The following is a 19,729-nucleotide window of genomic DNA, read 5'->3' on the forward strand; positions in this document are numbered from 1 at the left end:
GGAGGTGCAGTTTGCCGAGATCACACCACTGCACTCCAGCCAGGGCAACAAGAGCAAAACTCTGTCTTATATATATATGTGTATATATACATATTTGCACTAAGCATAATTTCTAGACACCAATGCTTTCGGTAAGGCCTTTTGTAGGTTTTTTCTTTTTCTCCCTTAGGGTAGTTTACTTCATGGGTAATCATCCTGTTGAATTTGCTTAGTAGTTATAGCTTGTGATTCTGTGAGAAAAGAAAAATCATTACATAGTGGTATCAGGGGTTCTATGCTGATTCTGGGCTAATTACTGGCCATTCTCCATGTGCATGATGATAGTGAGCATTTGCTGGCTGTTTTGTATGTGTCATGTTCTGTTCTAAGTGCTTTAAATATATTATTTCATTTAAATCTGAGTAGAAGCTTTTGAGGTTGGCACCCTTACTATTGTATCTGCATCTCACAGATAAGGGAATCAAATGAGAAAGTTTGTAACTGGTTAAACATTATACATCTAGTGAAACATGTAACTTGGCTTGAACCCCAGAAGTCTGACTCCTGAGGTTCCACCCCACTAGCAAAGAGTAAAAAACAGTGGCTGAAAGCAGGGGCCCTATAGCGTGACAAGGCTGGGTTCAGATTCCATCACCGTTGTTTACTAGCTGGACAGTTTGCCTACCTGTGTTGTGCCTCAGTTTCCCAAATGCTGATAATGATAATATAAGCCTTATAAGTGCTTGTGACAATTAGTGAAATGTGTACACAAACTGTGTGCAGAATCTGACACACAGAAAAAATTAAGAAATACTAGCTTTCATGAGAAATAGATCCTCAGACACTGAAGTTATGTTCCATGGCTCCCCCTCATGGAAATACTGTAACTTAGTGCATTTTGAATGGCCTCTTGGTTTTATGCCCCTTGTTTGTTCCTTAGTAGCGCCTATCACTGCTACACATTCTCCTCTAAATTACTTTTGTGATAATCCCATTAGAAAATGGTAACAGTCTCAGTACCTCATTCAACAAAGTGTTTGAGGGCTCACCATGCACCAAACATTGTGCTAGATATGAGGGACAGAAGGATGGTAAATTTAAAAAGATAGGCACTCCACCCTACAGCCTCTAATATGTAAGAGAAAGACGCAATTGCAATTGTAATAAGAGCCCCAAAAGGGAAATTCAGTGCCCTGTGAAAACATATAGCTAAGGCAAGGGCTGATTTACCTGAAGCTGGTAAATTTCAGGGCCTCTCGCTTGCACAGCTCTTCCAAGGCCCCAGGGCAATTTTTTTTTCCAGTCAAATTCACAAAAGTAAGTTATTTTAACAAAAGGAGTTAAAATAATTATCTTTCCATTCCTATTTCTGTCAAAATTCCTCTCATGTTGGATGATGTTGGAGTGGTCACCAGCAGTTTGAGTGTCTGCTAAATTGAATTGGGGAATTAATTTATTTCTTAGATCAATTCAGAAATACTTGTGTGGTTGGTCGTCACTTCAGTATAGAGTTAATGCTAGTTGTCCCTCGGTGGGGCTGTCTTCCAGCAGACTGGACTATACTTTCTGCCCGCCTTGTGACGTGTACGTGCAGGGCCAGAGGTGGTACTGAAATGTAGAAGTGTCCAGTGGTACCCAGCTCTGGAAGTAAATGGGAATTGGAGGAGAAGCAAAGTTTGAATTGTTTAAAGTGTATGAAGCCATAAGCTAGTACCAAATTACGTAAAACTGTTAGCAGAGGATATGGTTTCATGGATGCAGAGTCAAAACAGAAGTTTGTCCCTGTCATGAATAGTCACAATGTAGTGTTTACTATTATGAATGCACCATGCTTTTTTTGGTATATGATAATAATTGCATGCAACAGAAATTTTTAGAAATTCTTTGTTGGCCAGATACAAATCTGTAGTGGTCCTATGAATGGCAAGTCTAAGTGTGTGTGAGGCATGATTTAGCACTTGAACTCCCTATTCTCTCTATTAAAAATATGCGTATAAAATCTTCAACAAAGGAAGAGGTGATCAAAGAGAATGCAGCCCGGAAATGTAGGTGGAAATTACAAATAGAGGCGTGTTACATATTTAAGTAATTTGAAACATTACCTTATATTTGTGTGAAATTTAGGATACTGTGAATTTTTTGGAATTTGTCATTTGTTATAATTTCTTTTTATATTCTAAGTTAATATTTATTTTTGCATCTAATTTTGTATTCTTTTTCTTAAATGACTTCCCAAAGTTTGTAAGCTTCAGATACCACCAAACTTGGATGCTTCCCTAATGGGAAGACCTGAATTAGTGTAGAAATCAAGGTAACTTTTCCTGAGAAAACAAAATTAAAGCTGACCCCTGATTATGGGGTCAGAGGCAGCCATACTAGGGTGATGATGTGAAAGTGGGGAGAGGAGGCGTGTGTGTGAGGGAAGCAGCCATTGCTGGAGTGTAGGAGTCTGCCAGGCACTAAGGCTGAACCATCAGATAGCAAATCAGAAGAATAGCACCAAAGGGAGAGATCTGTACTCATGATCCAGTCACCTCCCACCAGGACCCAATTCCAACATTGGGGATTACAATTCGACATGAGGTTTGGGTAGGGACACAAATCCAAACCATATCACTAATGTTGCAACTTCTTCTTAGAAACAAGATGAATCCCACTTTTAGGCCTTTGGATTTCAGAAAATATTAAAAATTAAAAATAATGTAATCATTATTTTCTGTTGATATTCAAGACACGCTAGTAGTATCAATGTTCAACCATATATTCAAGGATGAAGGTAATATTTTATTTTATTTCAATTCCATTCTTAGCCCTATTCATCCCTCCATGATTGTGGGAATTGTGAGAAATTCAATCTTAGTCATCTTTAGTGCCCTGTCTCCTTTCTTCCCTTTCGGTATCATAAGAAGGACCCTAAGTCCTATACAGGCCTTTAGGGGAGGCCTCTCTGATTTTCAGTTCCTAGTGGTTATATTTTTCCTAACCAGCTTATTCCTTTGAGGTTCCAACCCTCTGCTTCTGTACCAAGCTTGGGGAACATAGTAAAACAGAACCCAGAGTCCAGGCTGCCTAAGTGTTTTATGTAGCTATTTCCCTCTGACAGATTGTACAGTGTGGGTGATGCAGTTTTGATGTGTGTCCCCACCCAAATCCCATATATTGAAATGTAATCCCTGGTGTTGGAGGTGGAGCCTGGTAGAAGGTGATTAGATCACAGGGGCAGGTTTCTCATGAATAGTTTAGCACTCACTATTCCACTTGGTACTATCTTTGCCATAGTGAGGGAATTCTCCTGAGATCTAGTCATTTAAAAGTGTGCCCCTTTGCCTTCCATGAGTGGAAGCTTCCTCAGGCCTCCCCAGAAGCAGATGCCACAGTGCTTCCTATACCGCCTGCAGAACCATGAGCCAATTAAACCTCTTTTCCTATAAATTACTCAGTCTTCGATATTTATTTATAGGAACGCAAGAATGGACTAATACGGGGGGTCTACCTAAAACTTTTGCAACCTTCTTTTTCATGTCTAGTGTATGGTTGTGGTAGACAGAGTTCTCAGATGGTCCCATGAGTCCAGTCCCTGGTATTCATGCTCTGTGTAATTCCCTTCCCTTGAGTATGGATAGGAACTGTGACTCACTTCTAGTTAACAGTATGTGGCAAAGGTGAAAGAATTTTGCAGATGCAACTAAGATCCTGTGAAAGAAAAACAGAATATAGGGACTCTGCACTCACTATGCCATAAGGAAAGTTAAGCTTGGGAACTCAGTCACCAATACTGTCTTTTTGTTGTTGTTGTTCCCAAACCGATAGCTGTAATTTCATAATCCCAGGACATAACGTCATTTCGTCTACTCCCTCTTTTCACATGTTTATTTTATCTTATGTAAAATGTAGATTTACTGAGGCTAATCAGAGTCTCAAAAGAATGGAACCATCTGCCTCACTGTCTACCCTCTTTTCCTTTTTTTTTTTTTTTTTTCTCCTGCTTGCTCTTTCTTTTTTAAATAAGGAATTTCCCAAAACCCCCTTTGGAAAAAGCATAGGTTACAGATGCTTCTGTGAGTTGCATTTTTTTTCCCCAGACATGTCCTCAACCTTGGCTAAATGATCTCTAACCGACAGAGACCTGCCTCAGTCACTTTGTGGTTTGCAGTCCCAAGTCAGTTGATTTTATTTAATCAAAAGGAGATTAAGACTATTTTCAGTGGGCCTCACTTAATCTGATGATTGTCCTTAAAAGATGGGCTGGGGCCTCCCTGAGGTACAAAATTATCCTTGCTGGCTTGATGTAGCAAGCAGTCTGCTGAGGAAGCCCACATGGGAAGGGATGGAGGTGACTTCGAGAAGCCGAAGGCAACTCCAGCCAACATCCAGCAAAAATCTGGGGCTGTCAGTCATATGGCTATGAGGAAAATAATTCTGCAAACAATCTGGATGAGCTTGGGATCAGATCTTCTCCAGTTGGGACTCCAGATAAAAACAGCCCAGTTGACACCTTGATTGCAGTCTTCTGAGACCCAGAGCCAAGGATTCAGCTAAGCTGTGCTTAGACTCCTGACTCCTGTGAACTGTGAAATAATAAATGATTGTTTTAAGTTACTAATTGTGTTACTCCATTCTCACAATGCTATAAAGACATACCTCATACTGAGTAATTTATAAAGAAACGAGGTTTAATTGACTCACAGTTCTGTAGGCTACACAGAAAGTATGACTGGAGACGCCTCAGGAAACTTACAATCATGGTGGAAGGCGAAGGGGAAGCAGGCTGTCTTACACAGCTGGAGCAGGAAGAACAGAGAGGGTGGGAAGTGCCACACACTTTTAAACAACCAGATTTCCTGAGAACTCTATCAGGAGAATAGCACCAAAGGGAGAAATCTGCCCCCATGATCCAGTCACCTCCCACCAGGCCCCAATTCCAACACTGGGGATTACAATTTGACATGAGGTTTGGGTAGGGACACAAATCCAAACCGTATCACTAATGTTGCAACTTCTTCTTAGAAACAAGATGAACCCCACTTAAAAAATTTGGTTTGGAAGTCAAGAATGACAGTGCCCCTATACATATATCAAGAGCATAGCAAAAGGTTTATTATTGATATATTCTCAAGGTTTTTTTTTTGGGAGGACAGAACAGGCCCCCTAAATTAGTCTAAAAGTTATTTAAGAGAGCAAGTGTTCTGGGCTGAATTGTGTTACTTCTCCTTCTCCCAGCCAAATATATACATTGAACTCTTAACCCCCAATACGTCAGAATGTGACTATATTTGGAGATAGAGTCTTTAGGGATATAATTCCAGTTAAATTAGGTCATTGAGGGTGGGCCTTAATCCAACACGACTGGTGTTCTCATAAGAAGAGGCAATTTAGAAATTGAAACGTGCACAGGAGGATCATGTAAAGACATAGGGAGAAGATGGTCCCACAGTGGCTCCACAAGAAACCAGCTCTGCTAACTTGTGGCCTCCAGAACTGTGAGGAAACAAATTTCCATTTAAGCCACCCAATCTGTGGTAGTTTTGTTCCTGGACCAAACTGAGGGTCAGCTGCTATTTCTTGCTGCCAGTAATGAGATGCCGATGAACTGGGGAGGAAGAAAGTTTTTATTTCTGTAACCAGTTACAGGCTTGGAAATTATCACCAGACCAACTCAAAATTCAAAGTTTTTCAGAGTTTATATACTTTCCAAGCTATATGTCTACATGTAAGTGTACATTCATCTAAAGACATAAGTAATTAACTTCTTTTAATCTATAACTAAGGTCTGAGTACTGAAGACCTTCCTCTGGAGCCTCAGTAAATTTACTTAGTCTAAATGGGTCTAGGTGCTGGGTGATTACCCTTATTTTGTCTCCTGCTAGATTACGGAGGTTTGGGGAGTTCCTTCAGTCCTCCAATAGACTTGTTTGTGGAGGCCTGGGGAGTTTCTTCAGGCCCCCAATAAAACTTGTTTAATCCTGAATGGGTCCTGTTAAGAATCCTTCATTATTTTGTCATGCTTTAAGTTTAAGGCCCAGGAAAGGTCTAGGAAAAACTGCTGATGGGTTTTTGTTACATCCCAGCCTTTGTATAAGGACATTGGGTTTTTTTTTTAGCTTTTAATATTTAACTTATCCACTCAGTCACTACTGAAACAGTTGTGATGGAGGCCTGCGTTAGTGAAACCTGGCCTGCCACACTTTCTCGTGGCAGCCCTAGAAAACTAATATAGCAAGGAAAAAATGTTTTGGGGTTTTTATAATGGTTAGGGGATTGGGCTGGACAAACAGTTTCCACACACAAGAAAGGGCTTGGCTGCCAGAGCCAAAGGAGGGAGCGTCTGGGCTTTCTTATCGACTTGCCCAGATGCGGGAAACAGGGGAAGAACTATCAGCAATCAAACGTCAAAAAAGGGAGTCAGACTTTTACTGCAGCTAAGTTTGTGGTAAACACTATTTCAGGGCACCATCTAACTCCAACGATAGTGTCTGTGTCACTTTTCTTGAGGTCTTTTTCTGAAGCAAGCCCTGATGCTACTGTCACAGGCCAGAGTGCTGGGGAATCAATAGTCCTGGCCCTCAACCGTTGGCGTGAGAGTTTGTGTGCTAATACCCCAGCTTCCTCATCCCTTGGATGGGATTTCTCTGAGGCGTGGGTTCTCCATTTCCACCCAGAGTTTCCCCTGTGGCATTAAGCTCTAGTAGCCCACTGCCAGACGCCTGGATGACTTACCTGGGTTGCCTATCTTCTCTTCCCTGCTAGTGCTTCCCCAGGTTCTCAAATGGGTCACTTGCACTGGATACCAGCCTCAGAGTCTGCTTCAGGAAAATCAACACTGAGACAATGAATTAATACTGCTTTCAGGGCACTGTCGAGGCTTTCCAGCCAAAGATAACCAGGGACAAATCTGCAGTTGACAAATAAACCAGTTGGGTTTATTATTTTTTTGCAGTGAAGGACACATGCCATGAAAAATTATAGGGTGTCTCAGTAAGAGGTGTTAGAATGTTAGAAAGAACTTCTTACAGGGTTTGGATTTCAAATGATTTAGGAGATGGCCTAAGGAAGTTGGGGTTCACTCTAGAATGGATGTTGTCAGAAAGGGCGGGCAATTCTGTGAGAATCTCAATAAATCTTACTTATAGTGAAGGAAGATTAAGTCTATAGGTAGAATGAGGTTAAAGTTGTAATTGGAAAAGAAATAGCAACTCATTTTGGCCAAGAGACATTGTGTTTGGTGTTTTGTGGGTGGCACCATGAGTTGTTTTCGTTGGTGCTTAGAACTATGAAGTTGACTTGCTTTGCCTCACCTTATTATGATCACAGAGCAACGTTGTCTGAATTGGTATTCTGTGTGAAGGTTTAAGTTTAATAGATTAGTATGACCTAGCTGTGAGTCCCGGGCCAGGTTCTGAATATCAAGGGCTGCTTTCTTTATCAGCATTTGGAAAATTCCACCACATAGTAAACACTCAATATCATCTACCACCAGCCTGAGCCTGGGGCCTCACACCCGTCCTCTTTTATCTAAAATCCTGAATTAGCTATGAATATTCACATTTTACGAATGAGGAAAGAAATGTGATCTGAGCTAATGCCTTGTGTCAACAGGTATATTACACTAAGATGGAGAATGATATACTGAATCTGCGTTTGCCTTTAACGTGTGTATAACTTCGAGAAAAAAGCCAAGGTTGGGCGGTCGGAGCCACGCTGCATCTCGGCGACAGGGGGCGGTGTGTCCTGCGAAAAGTCAAAACGCCGGCAGCTGGCCTTGGTGTTTTTCAGGCTCTTAGCCTTACGGAAAGTGAGGCCGTGTTTTACATCCAACATATTATTCTGATAATATGTGACTTGGCGCCACGCGGACTCCGCACTTAAACACGCACTTAATGGATAAACATATACTACTGAAAAAGGTTTTCGCCCTTGGTGGGCAGTGTAGGGGACGCGCAGCTGCAATCTGCAAACCTTTGCAGGGCGCAGGGGTTCGTCCACCCGCTCAAGGACACAGAGACCTCCGTGCTCTGCTATACAAAGCACTCCCGGCCGGACCAGAGAGCAGGAGAGAGCATCGGCCAGGCAGAGCTAGGCGGCGCCCTCGGCCCGAACCTGAAGGTCAGGGCCGCGGGGCGTCCTCGCCGCCTGGGTCCCAGTCCCGGTCCCAGCTCCCGGCAGCCCAGGCAGCGATCCCAGCCGCAAGAACTTTGTTCTTTTTGTCCCGCCCCCTGCGCTGTACCGCCTTCGCTGCCTTCCGGCCCGAGTTCCGGAGAATCAACATGACGCTGCAGGCCAGGGTTTTCTTTGCTCTGGGGTCGCGGCTGCCCTGTGGCCTCGCTCCTCGGCGGGTAAGGCGGCCGGGGTCGCGGGGAGCGAGGACAGGGCGTCCCGACGCGCAAAGAGAGAGGACAGGGCGTCCCGGGGCCTCGGAGAGCGAGGACAAGGCGTCCCGGGCCTCGGGGAGCGAGGACAAGGCGTCCCGGGACGCAAAGAGAGAGGACAGAGCATCCCGGAGCGCGGAAGAGAGGACAGGACGTCTCGGGGCGCAAGAGAAAGGGCAGGAGGTCTTGGGGCACAAAGAGAGGACCCGGCGTCCCAGGGGCTCAGGGAGCTAGGACAGGGCGTTTTGGGGCGCAGAGAGAGGGCCACCAGGTCCCGGGGCGCAGGGCAATGCCAGGAGTGAGCACCGGGGCCCAGGTCGTATTCCACTCTCAGATGAAGCCCTGATGTGTGTAGGGGAATAGGGAAGACACGTGATTTTCGAAGTTTTCACAGTTCTGCAAGTTTCCAACTTGTGTGTAAATAGGTAGGAAGAGGTAGGGAAGAATATGGCCCTCGCCCGTCCGTTAAGGAGTGAGAGAGGGACCAGGCCGAGCGAGCACTGGTCTTTGACGTAGTTATGAGGAAAGCCCATCTATGTGTTATGGAATTAAACACTAATACAAACAAATTCTCATAAAAATGAAACAAAAACAAAACCCCAGCTGTTTATAGACTCACCTTCCCAGATGTATAGCTGGGAGAGGTCTGTCTTACACTGGCTTCCCCCTCTCTCTCGCCTACACTCCTGTCAGCATGTCTCCATTGCACCCATAATGGAAATAAAATACTGCAAGTGAAAACAGGAAGAGGAAAGAGAAACAAAAACAAAAAAAAAACAATATCCAAGACAAGCCCTCCGCACATCTAAATTACAAAATTGTAATAAGTAAACTAAAAAGCACGTTTTCTTTAGCCAGGCAGAAAAATTAATACCTCAACTGTGAAAAAACTTCTTTTGATTTGATAGAATAGACAGCCATGGTGTTCTTTTTCAAAAAATATGGGCAGCAGTAGTTCCAAATAGGAATACAAAGAATTAGTATGATGGTTCCCTCAAGTAAGAGATCTTTCTTTTAAAAAGTGAGATTTGTTCAGGGTTAGGTGTTTGCTGAGTTTTGTTTTTTTTTTTCCTCCCTGTGAAAACTGGGTTATAGATCATTTTAAAGGAAACCTATATTTTCTGATTCTTTCTCAGAGACATTTCTCATTTGAAACCTGCAACAGCTCTGTGATGTCTTCAGAGATTTTATTTTTTAACACACATCATTAGGATTGTAGTAATAAGGTCACACAGACCTTATCCGAGCTCTTCTGACACCATTAGACAATACAGTTTGAGAGGGAGAAAATGAACTCATTTAAAACTTAATTGTAATCTGACAATTTTGAAATTTCTTTGCGGAAAAAAAAGTGGAAGTTTTGAGGATCGAGGTTGGGAGGCAAGAGAGGCACCTGTTAGTGTGGTTTGTCCCCTTCCTAGCACATGTAGCCTCAAGTTTGAATTCCTGGGAGAAGAGAAGTGTTTACATCTGTGAAGTGGGAGGTTGTTCCAGGGAACATCATGTTTTTGTGGGCAAATACAAGTTGTTATAATTAAAACCCCTAATTTGAATATTTTTGTTACCAAGAACCAAGGCAAATGTTTCATTTGTTTTAAAACCTATTTGTGAATTGCTCTATTAAATTGTGCTGCTGACGAGTAGACCTCATTTCAATTTAATAAGTATTTATTGAGGACTGGCTTTGTGTCTGGCCCTGTGCTATACCCTGGGACTCAAGATATAAAAAATATGAGCCCTGCTCTCAACTGCTGTCAAGTTGCTCTCAGTTCTATTGAGGAAAACATTCAGTCGTTCAGTTGTTTATGAGGAAACACTAATTAATTAAGTACCTACTAAGTGTTGGGCATTCTTTGGCAATTTGTGGTTGAAAGACATTCCTACCTTCAATGCAGTATAGTCTCATATATGTTTTTTAAGCCACAAGTAATAACGAATGAGTAGGCCTTAAAATCAATTTAATGGAGCAAAACAGCCCTTTGGGAGGCTGAGGCGGGCAGATCATGAGATCAAGAGATCAAGACCATCCTGGCCAACATGGTGAAACCCTGTCTCTACTAAAAATACAAAAGTTAGCTGGGCGTGGTGGTGTATGACTGTAGTCCCAGCTACTTGGGAGGCTGAGGCAGGAGAATCCCTTGAACCCAGGAGGTGGAGGTTGCAGTGAGCCGAGATTGCACTACTGCACTCCAACCTGACAATAGAGTGAGACTCCATCTCAAAAAAAAAAAAAAATCGGAATAGAATAGGGTATATCTAAATTCATCTCATGTAGTAAGGTTGTTTATTTTGTTTTATATTTTTATATATTATTTTTTATTTTTACATATAGTTTATATATATTTATATAATAAAATATATTTTATTTTATATAGTATTACTTATGTATGTCAAAGAGTGAGACTTCATCTCAAAAAAAAAAAAAAGTAGTAACTATCAAGAATAAAATCACTATTTTTAGAAAAATGGTTCCTGGCCTCTATTATTCAGCAATACAGTTAAAAAAACAAAGTAACATATGACCTCAAACTGGCCACCCAAAATTAACTAGGTTTAACATTTGGTGAACATCATTCCAGGCATCTGTTCTGGTAACAGGATGGATAGGCATAATTTTACTTGGATGTCACATTTTCCCTTAGAGTGTAGTCAACTTTGTTTCATTGCTTTCTCATGATGAATATTGTCTTGGAGCAGTATAAAACCAGCTAGATGTGTTTTCTATATATATTTTTTTAAATCTGGAAGCCTAAGTATTTCTTTATTCAGTGTAAAATTCTGGAATATAAGCTGTATGCAGGCAAATATTTTCATCTGTTTTGTTCACTGTTTATACCTAGAACAGTGCTTGGCATAGAGTAAACATTCATGTATCTGTTACATGAATGAATATGTGTACTGTGTTGCTATGAACATGTGTATGTTGCTATATAAAACAGATTTCTTGCTATGTTTCACAGTCAAAGAAATCTGAAAAATGGTACTCTAGTGAGTCACCAGCAGACATCAATAGACTGTGAAGATGCAGATGTGTATTATAATGCGTATATGACCCAAACTGCATACCTAGAGGAGGCAAGGTAGGCTTCATGGAGGAGGTGGCCCCAGTAGCCTACTGTTAAACCAGGAGATGGAATTTGTGTGGTCCCAATGGCAATACAGACCTAAGGAATAGCATGTATCAAGAAGTGAAGGAGTGGCTTATTTATAAAAATTCAAGTGGTTTGGTATTGTGGAGTTGGTGAAGTATGGGAACAGAGAAGCGTGTGGAGATGAGATCAGTCAGGTTGCTGGGGGACAGGGCATGGTGGGCTTTTCTTATTTATGTAGAAAATTGAGCATTTACTTTTTGCTAGGCACCTTACTAGGGATATGAGGGTGAGAAGAAGAGCTGATCCCTGCTGTCAGGAAGCTTAGAGTCCAATGGTGTTATGGTGTGATGTGCTGCATGTTAGGTTGGGTGTTCTTGCCTTTGGAGGGGATCCCAAATAAATAGCATCCGTTTTTTTCCAGTCTGAAAAATGAGTAAAGGTGGAAGCCAAAGTATCACTTTTATTGTGGTTTGTGAGAGGCAGCTGGGCCCATCAGCTGCATCTCCCAAAGTAGGCAGACTTACATAACTCTGGAGGAAGGCGGAATATTGCCCTCTGAAGGCAGCTGGCTCCCAAGAGGGAGACCAAGGAGGACTGTTCATACCCAACGATCCTGTCAAAATTTACCGGTCATCAACTGTCTCTGCAGGGACAGATTGTACCTCAGTTTGTGTTGTTATAAAGGAACACCTGAGGCTGGGTAATTTATAAAGAAAAAGGTTTGTTTGGCTCATGATTCTGATGCCTGGACAAGTTCAAGACTGAGCATCTGCATCTGGTGATGGCCTAAGGCTGCTTGCACTTGTGGCAGAAGGTGAAGGGGAACTGGAGTTTGCAGAGATGGAAGTGAGAGGGTCTTGGGAGGTGCCAGGTTCTTTCCCAGCCTGCTTTAGTGGGAACTAAGAGTGCAGACTCACTTGCCACTGCCAGGATGAGGATGGTACTATGACATTCGTGATGGATCTGCCCCCATAACCGAGGCACCTCCTATTAGTCCCCACCTCCAACATTGGGGATCACATTTCAGCATGAGGTTTCAAGGGACAAGCATCCAAACGTCCCTAGCAGGTTGACTGGAGTTGTACTACCTGAGCTTCTCTCAGTAGGGAGATGTCAGGACTGGGGAAGAAGCATCTCCTGCTCGTGGGGGAAGTAAGTCCAGTTTTATGAGAGTGTTGTTGTTTGGTATATATCAAAGCTGAGACCTGAAGGATGAGTAGGAGTTAGCCAAAGGGAGAGATGTAAGAATGTTTTAGACAGGAGAGTAGTCTATGTGAAGGCCCAGCATGGAGGTTATCAGTAGAGAGCAGGGAGGCAGGAGGTGAGAGAGAGCTTAGTGAGCAGCCTGTCAGCTGTGTTAAGGAGTTAACACTTTGTCCTGAGGGATGGGAGTGGAGACAAACGGCCAAACCCCGAGTAATCCTCTCATCTGATGAGAGGTGATCGTGACCTCAACAAGGGCGTGCATTGGGTTTGGAGACACTCAAAGTTGAGTGATATTTGGGAGGTAAAATCAGAGGCCTTGGTGATTGGTTGGTGGTGAGGATGCGAGATAGGGCTGAGCTCAGAGTTGACATGTTGCCATCAAAATTGTGAGCAGAAATACAATATCCTCAGGTAAGACTGGAAGTAGGGAGACCAAACATCAAAACACCAGTGATGAGGGTCTGAACTGAGTGTAGCATTAGAGCTACTGGGGACTAAAATGAACTGGGCTTGGTTTGAATGTATGGGGCAAGACGAAGCCCAGATTTCCGTCTTTGGCCCCTGAACTAAGGACAATACCACTCTCTTGAGTGAGGACATTAAGTGGGGACTGGAAGGAGAAGAGGAGTAAGTGACATCATTCTTGAATGTCAGTAGGATCTGGGACTCCTCAAGTGGTATATAGATAATTAAGCTACAGAGGTGGAGGAGAGAATGTTAATTCTCCCTGGGAGTGTTAGGGAAGGCACCAGAGCTGTCACAGCTGGGTTTCAATGATGAATGTTGGGTGACGATAGGGAGCAATTTGTGTAAAGGCAGGGAGGTAGGAAAGAGTTCGTGTTTGGGGAACCCTGAGTACTTTGTTTTCCTGAGTGTAAATTTCAGGGGAGATGAGGCAGGAGAGAGGGGCAGGAGCTAGGTCGTGAAGACATATGCTGTGGGGAGCAAAGGAATCTGGATGTTCTGCAGCTACCAGGAGCCGTTAGAAGACCTTAGGAGAGAAGTAACATGAGCCCGTTGATAGTCATCTGGAGATAAGTTAAAAGATGACATAGAGTAGGCCCTCAATGTTTGTGAATATTGTGAGTTTGGGGTTTGAAATCAGGTGGTGGATAGAGAGGGACACTGGGGAGGTAAAAGGCATGGGGCTTAGAGATGGATGGGATGTATCAGGTGAAGAGGAGGAGAGGGAGTCACCGAGGTGGGGCAGGGCAGGGCAGGTGGTGGGGGTGGCGTTAGTGGATGAATCTTGGCCTTGTAGCTTAAGTATGCATCTGAAGAAATTTCAAACAAACTTCCTGCCCAAACTAAAAAGCTAACTTTATAGTATTACCAAAAAAAATCTAGATCTCAGATATCTCCCAAAGGTCATGATAATGACATCAAAAGAGGAGGGAATTTAAAGTTATCCAGAGTTTCTTATAGCCCATGGTAGAAAGCATGCCATTGATGTTTAGCAACTTTTAGTTTTTGCAGAAAATTCTAGGTAGAAAATGATCAGCATTCTCAGCTGTCCACAGCTCTTTCTAAGTTGATGAATCATTCTGAGATCGAAGTGCCAGGGTAATGATAAATAAGTCTAGAATAAAAAGTCAACTGCACTTTGATCCCTTGCAGTCTGGGAAACTCTCACACTGCATTGTAACATGAAAGCAGTGATAGAACTGTAGGCTTTCATAATTGCTGGAATGATGAAATGATGTTGCCATTTACCTTTAGCCCTGATTTATTCTCTGTGCTTCAAAACTATATTTCCTACTGCAGCTTAGATATCTCTACCTGACTATTCCAGAAGCATCCCAGGTGCAGCATTTCTAATGCAGAACTCATTATCCTCAGTGCTGCAACTTGGTCTTCTCATGCCAACCCAGTCATTTCAGTTACAGCATTACTCTGCATGCAGTCACTTAAAACTGGAACTCAGTTACCTTCCACAGCTCTCACCTTACCAGGTCTGGCTGGTTGGCTTCTGGGTTCAGGCTAATTTACATTTTAAATGTGTGTGGAATGTGTTGTCTTCTCTTAATTTCTGCTGCCCTTAGTGTCTCTCACCTAGACTAATGACTTCTGTCTGATGGGGTCTCCATTTCCTTTTTTCTGGCTCACAGTTAAATCTTAATTTTTCTAGAACACAAAGGCAGTGCAGATGTAACAGGGATATTGAGGTAAAGGTGAGAGGTAGAAAAATCTCTCTCAGTTCTTTTCAGGACTGAGACCTGTTTATATGCTTTTAATGAAATAGGCAAAAATGTGATAAAATAGATGAAGAACAAAAGCCCAAGCTCATGTTGTTGGGCATGAGGCAAGAAGAAATCATGGACCTAGTGGATATCCTGAATACCCTGACTTGATCATTGCACATTCTATGCATGGAATAAAATATCACATGTACCCCACGAATAGGTAAAAATGTTATGTATTAATAAAACCTTAAAAAAAGAAGAAATAATTGGACCAGGCAGTATTAGATACAGTGGTAACTCATTACGTCCTCATTTTTGGGGACCTTTGTTCTTGCAAGTAGTTTTATTTGCTAACTTCCCACCAGTTCACATGATAGCATCCTGGGCTAAGCATCACCATCTCTTGCCTGGCCTGTTACACAAGTGTCCTAATAGTTTCCCTGCTTCCAACCTTGCCCTCTACACTGCATGGCAGCCAGAACCATCCCTTAAAACTTCAGGCAGATCATGTCCCTTCTCTCCTCAAAACTTAGAAGATGTTTCCCACTTGACTCAGAGTAAAAGCCTGAGTCTCCACAGTGGCTGACTCAGCCTGAATGGTCCAGTCCCCTTTACCTCACTGACCTCTTCTCCTGCCCCTGTCTCCCTCCTTCCTTCTTCTGCAGCCACACTAGCTTCCTGACTATGACCCCATCCATAAGCATGCCCCCCTGCTTAGGGCCTTTGCTCCCAATCCCTTTTGCCTAAAACCCTATGATTCATTCTTCTCCTTCACGTCTTTGCTCCAATGTCACCTTCTCAATGAGGCCTTTGCTGATGACTCTATTTAAAGTACCAATGCTCTATCCCTAATGTCTGCCTTATTTTTTCCCCACACCACATACCAACTTTTAATATACTACATATTTAACTTAATTTCTGTATCCCTCATTCCCTCAAGGATAATCTTGCTGAGAATAGAATATTGTGTCTTTTTTTTTTTTTTTTTTTTTTGCTGCTGTACTGCCATGCCTAGAACAGTGCCTGGGGTGTAATATATGCTCAATAGACACTTGCTTAAAATGAATAAATGAATAAACTCTATATCTATCATAATGTCATGTTTATCCCTAATACTTTTTCATGTAAGCAAATTCTCAAAACAAACTCTTTGCAAGAGCAGAGATTCTAATTTTTGGTTTAAAAAAGATTGTCATTATAGTTTTGGTTAACATGCTAGGGGATCAGTAAGAGATGACTTAAATCAGAGGCAGGCAGGAGTGAAGACCCTAGCTGAAAATTTCAAATTGCCTCTTAGCTCTGTGATTTCATCTGTTTTTATTTTGTAGTATCGGGGAAGCATCTGTTCAGTCTGCATCTAACTGCAGACAGATAGGCACTGTAATAAAATGAGATGTACACCCTAGAGCATAGAGCACCGACATTTTCAAGGACTCATGTTCACTGATATAAAATGTATCATTACTCAAAAATGTAATTTCTGTCTTGCTCCTGGCAACTGCATAATTCAGCTTAGCCATTGGAGCTTGGAGTCCAGCTAGGCAGTTTCTTTTATATTTGTTCAGCCTTACCTTCATGTTGCTGTGGCAACAAGATCTGTGCTCTGCAGAAGCTGAGAATATCAGTGGCCTCTGTTCAGTGCCCTGCTATAAGTTAAGGAGCAGGCAGATGTGCTTAAGCAATCTACACAGTCATGGAGCATGAGTTAACAAGGCCTTTGGCAAACCTTCGGTGTGGTAGTCAGTTATTTTAATGTCTGCAGGGCAACTATTGGCATTTGGGGTGAGACAGTTCTTCATTCTGCAAGACTGTCCTTTTCTGCACTGGAACATCCAGTAGAACATTCCACCTAACTATCCCTTGTATTTGCAGATGCCTCCATCTAAGGACCACATACACTCTGCTGAAGTGGCAGTGGTCTGGCCGTTGGAAAGAATGCATGCATGGCACAGAAAAGTGCCTTATAGCAATCGGACAAAATAAATTGGGAAGTAGTTATGGAAGGCTTCCTGTGTTCAGGAAGTACATAAGGTGTTTTGGGAATGCAGATGTACATTTGTCAAACTCATGCTTTGAAAAATACGGTTGTCCAGTGTTTACCATGCTGACATTTTAATATGACAGTTAAGTCCCAGTCTGCAAAACTCTTATGTGAATTTGAGTTGGAGTAAATTTGATCTCAAAAATATTCATTCAGCCTGAACCAACAGATACTTAGAAGCTCTAAGAAAATAGATATGGAAATATTTCATTATTTTTATAAATATAGTTCACACTTTAGTGTTTAATATAGAGTAGTTATGCTTCAAGTAAGGTATATGTCCTTATCATGAAATTGATTCTATGCCATTTTTTTTCTTGCTCTGTTTTCTTCTACGCACTTCTCATATTGTGTGCTTGCCTATATGATTCAATTTTGTGTTAGCTATTGTTAATGGAAAAAAAATTTATGAACATGTTGAACATTCAAGCAATATAAAAGGATATGCAGTGACAGTGTCATAAGGTTATTATTACTATGGTTATTACTATGAATAGTTTCTTGTGGATACTTCTGACGGTTTTTGTGCATATGTCAACATATGTATGAAGATATCCTCATTTTAAAAAACCACACGAATGGGAGCATGTTACATGCATTTCTCTACCTTGAGTTTTACACTTAACACATAATGTCTCACATTGTTGGTATCCAACAAATACTTATTGAATAATTAAAAAATGATACATCTATAGCCATGTTTACAGTCAGCATATACATTCTAGCTCCTTCTTTTGGTAGATAATAGATCCATATAACAGTGTTTTGTAGTATAGATGTGCTCTAATTCATTGGCTATGTCCCCTAAGGAAACACACATAGATTGTTTTGTAGTCTTTCTATTACAAACAATGTTTTATTGAATCTCTTTGGCTATTTTGAGTCTCTTGCATTTTCATACCAATTTTAGGATAAGCTTGTCGACATTCACAAAAAGCTGATTAGGATTTCGATAGGGATTTTGTTGAATCTGTGTATCAATTTAGGAAGTACTGTCCTCTTAACAAAATTAAGCTTTCCAATCCATTAACATAGAATGTCTTTTTATTTACTTAGGTCTTTAATTTCTTAATGATGTTTTGTAGTTTTCAATTTATAAGTCTTGTACTTCTTTTATTAAATGTATTAGTATTCTTTTCAATATGATTATAAACAGAATTGTTAATTTCATTTTCATCTTAATGTATATCTTTGATCATAGCTACTTTTCCCCCTGCTTCTTTCCCAGATGAACGAGTATGTATGTGTTTTAGATAAATTCCTGCATGTGGATTTGCTGGGTCAAAGAGTATTTGTATCTAACATTTAAAAAAGTGTTGCCAGATTGGCCTCCTAAGAAGTTGCCAGAATTCTTATCAACAGGTTGTAAGGGTGACTTTAATCAGCTGTTTCTTGTATTATATATGATAAAATTTGAACCTTACTGGTCTAGTAAGAGAAAAATTGTGTCTCCTTTTGTTTAAATATGCTTATTTAGTTATAAATATGGTTGTATATTTGTTTTTTGTTTGTGTGGAGTACCTTTCTAAGCCCTTTGTCCAGTTTTTCTATTTGCAAGTAACTTAATATTTAACATAGATTGATTTAGATTTTCTTTTCTTTTCTTTTTTTTTTTTTTTTAAGAGGGAGTCTTGCTGTGTTGCCCAGGCTGGAGTGCAGTGGCACGATCTTGGCTCACTGCAACCTCTGCCATCTGGGTTTAAGAAATTCTCCTGCCTCAGCCTCTCGAATAGCTGGGACTACAGGCGCATGCCACCATGCCCGGCTAATTTTTGTATTTTTAGTAGAGATGGGGTTTTACCTTGTTGGCCAGGTTGGTCTCAAACTCCTGACCTCAGGTGGTCCACCTGCCTCAGCCTCCCAAAGTGCTGGGATTACAGGCATTAGCTACCGCGCCCAGCCTGATGATTTAGATTTTCTATTCTTGGGATGGCCAACCAAATGTTACATTCAGTAAGACAAGCATTTACCGAATGCCTAATTGGTGCCAGAAATTGTACTGTAGTGATGAATATAAGGTAGTGTCCCTGGCTTCCTGAGCATCCTGATACGTTGATATGAATTGCGGCAACTCCTTAGCAGGCCAATTTGGAAGCCTTCCATTTGCCTGTTTTTAATAGGGTGCCATTTAAAAAGTGTTGACAGAGATATTGACAATGTTGTCTGGTTTTGAAGGCCAATTCTGCTGGGTTGAGAAAGACAGTGGTTGGTTCAGGTCAATGAGAAAGCAGGAGCAAAGGCCAGAAGGTGAAAGAAGTTGACAAGTTTTTGGAATGCTGAGGGCTTGGTAAGTGTAGAGTTTACTTCTACATGGCAGACCAGTCACGAGGTGGGGCTAGGAAAGTATTAATACATTGGCACCATATTGTCCAGTGGCTTGAATGCCATGCTCAAGAGTTTGATTTTTGTCTTTTTGACTTTGGAAGGCATCCATGTTTTTGAGGAATGGAATTTTAATGTGGAGGACCCATCCATAATGATGATGACGATGATGATGGTGATGATAAATAGCTAAACTAAGTGCTCAAAAGATAATTCATTTAGCCTCACAACTCCCATATGAGAGTCTGTTATTTTATGAATTTTATATATTTGAAACTGGATCTTCTTAATAATGTACCTAGCACATTAAACAATTATTTTTGTAGAAATTTCTTTTACATGAAATTTAGTTATGGTGCCAAAAAAAAAAAAAAAAGCCTTGCCTCTTCTTTCGTTTTTTTTGTTTGTTTGTTTTAGTTTCTTGTGTGGTACTTAGACTAGGCATCTAGGAGTCACATACTCAGATGCCTGAAGTCCTTGAAGGCCCTGTTTATGAAAGGCCACCCAGTGAAAAGGGCTCGCTTTTCCTGTGTGAGTCAG

General features: G+C 41.5%; 1 protein-coding gene across 2 annotated transcripts in view; it reads left to right on the forward strand.

Moving 5' to 3' along the window:
• The first annotated feature begins 8,109 nt into the window (after nt 1-8,109).
• Nucleotides 8,110-19,729, forward strand: part of DECR1 (2,4-dienoyl-CoA reductase 1) — a 51,894-nt gene continuing 40,274 nt past the window's right edge. Inside the window, exons 1-3 of one of the 2 annotated variants that reach the window (XM_025393654.1) lie at nt 8,228-8,312; nt 11,859-12,251; nt 12,368-12,589. In XM_025393654.1, coding sequence (XP_025249439.1) covers nt 12,548-12,589 — 42 coding nt within the window. In that variant the 5' untranslated portion in view covers nt 8,228-8,312; nt 11,859-12,251; nt 12,368-12,547. Of the gene's footprint in view, nt 8,313-11,858; nt 12,252-12,367; nt 12,590-19,729 lie in introns of both variants that reach the window. The other variant, XM_025393653.1, reaches the window with a different exon arrangement.

This window comes from Theropithecus gelada, chromosome 8 (assembly GCF_003255815.1).
Source record: "Theropithecus gelada isolate Dixy chromosome 8, Tgel_1.0, whole genome shotgun sequence".
Taxonomy (NCBI): Eukaryota; Metazoa; Chordata; class Mammalia; order Primates; family Cercopithecidae; genus Theropithecus; species Theropithecus gelada.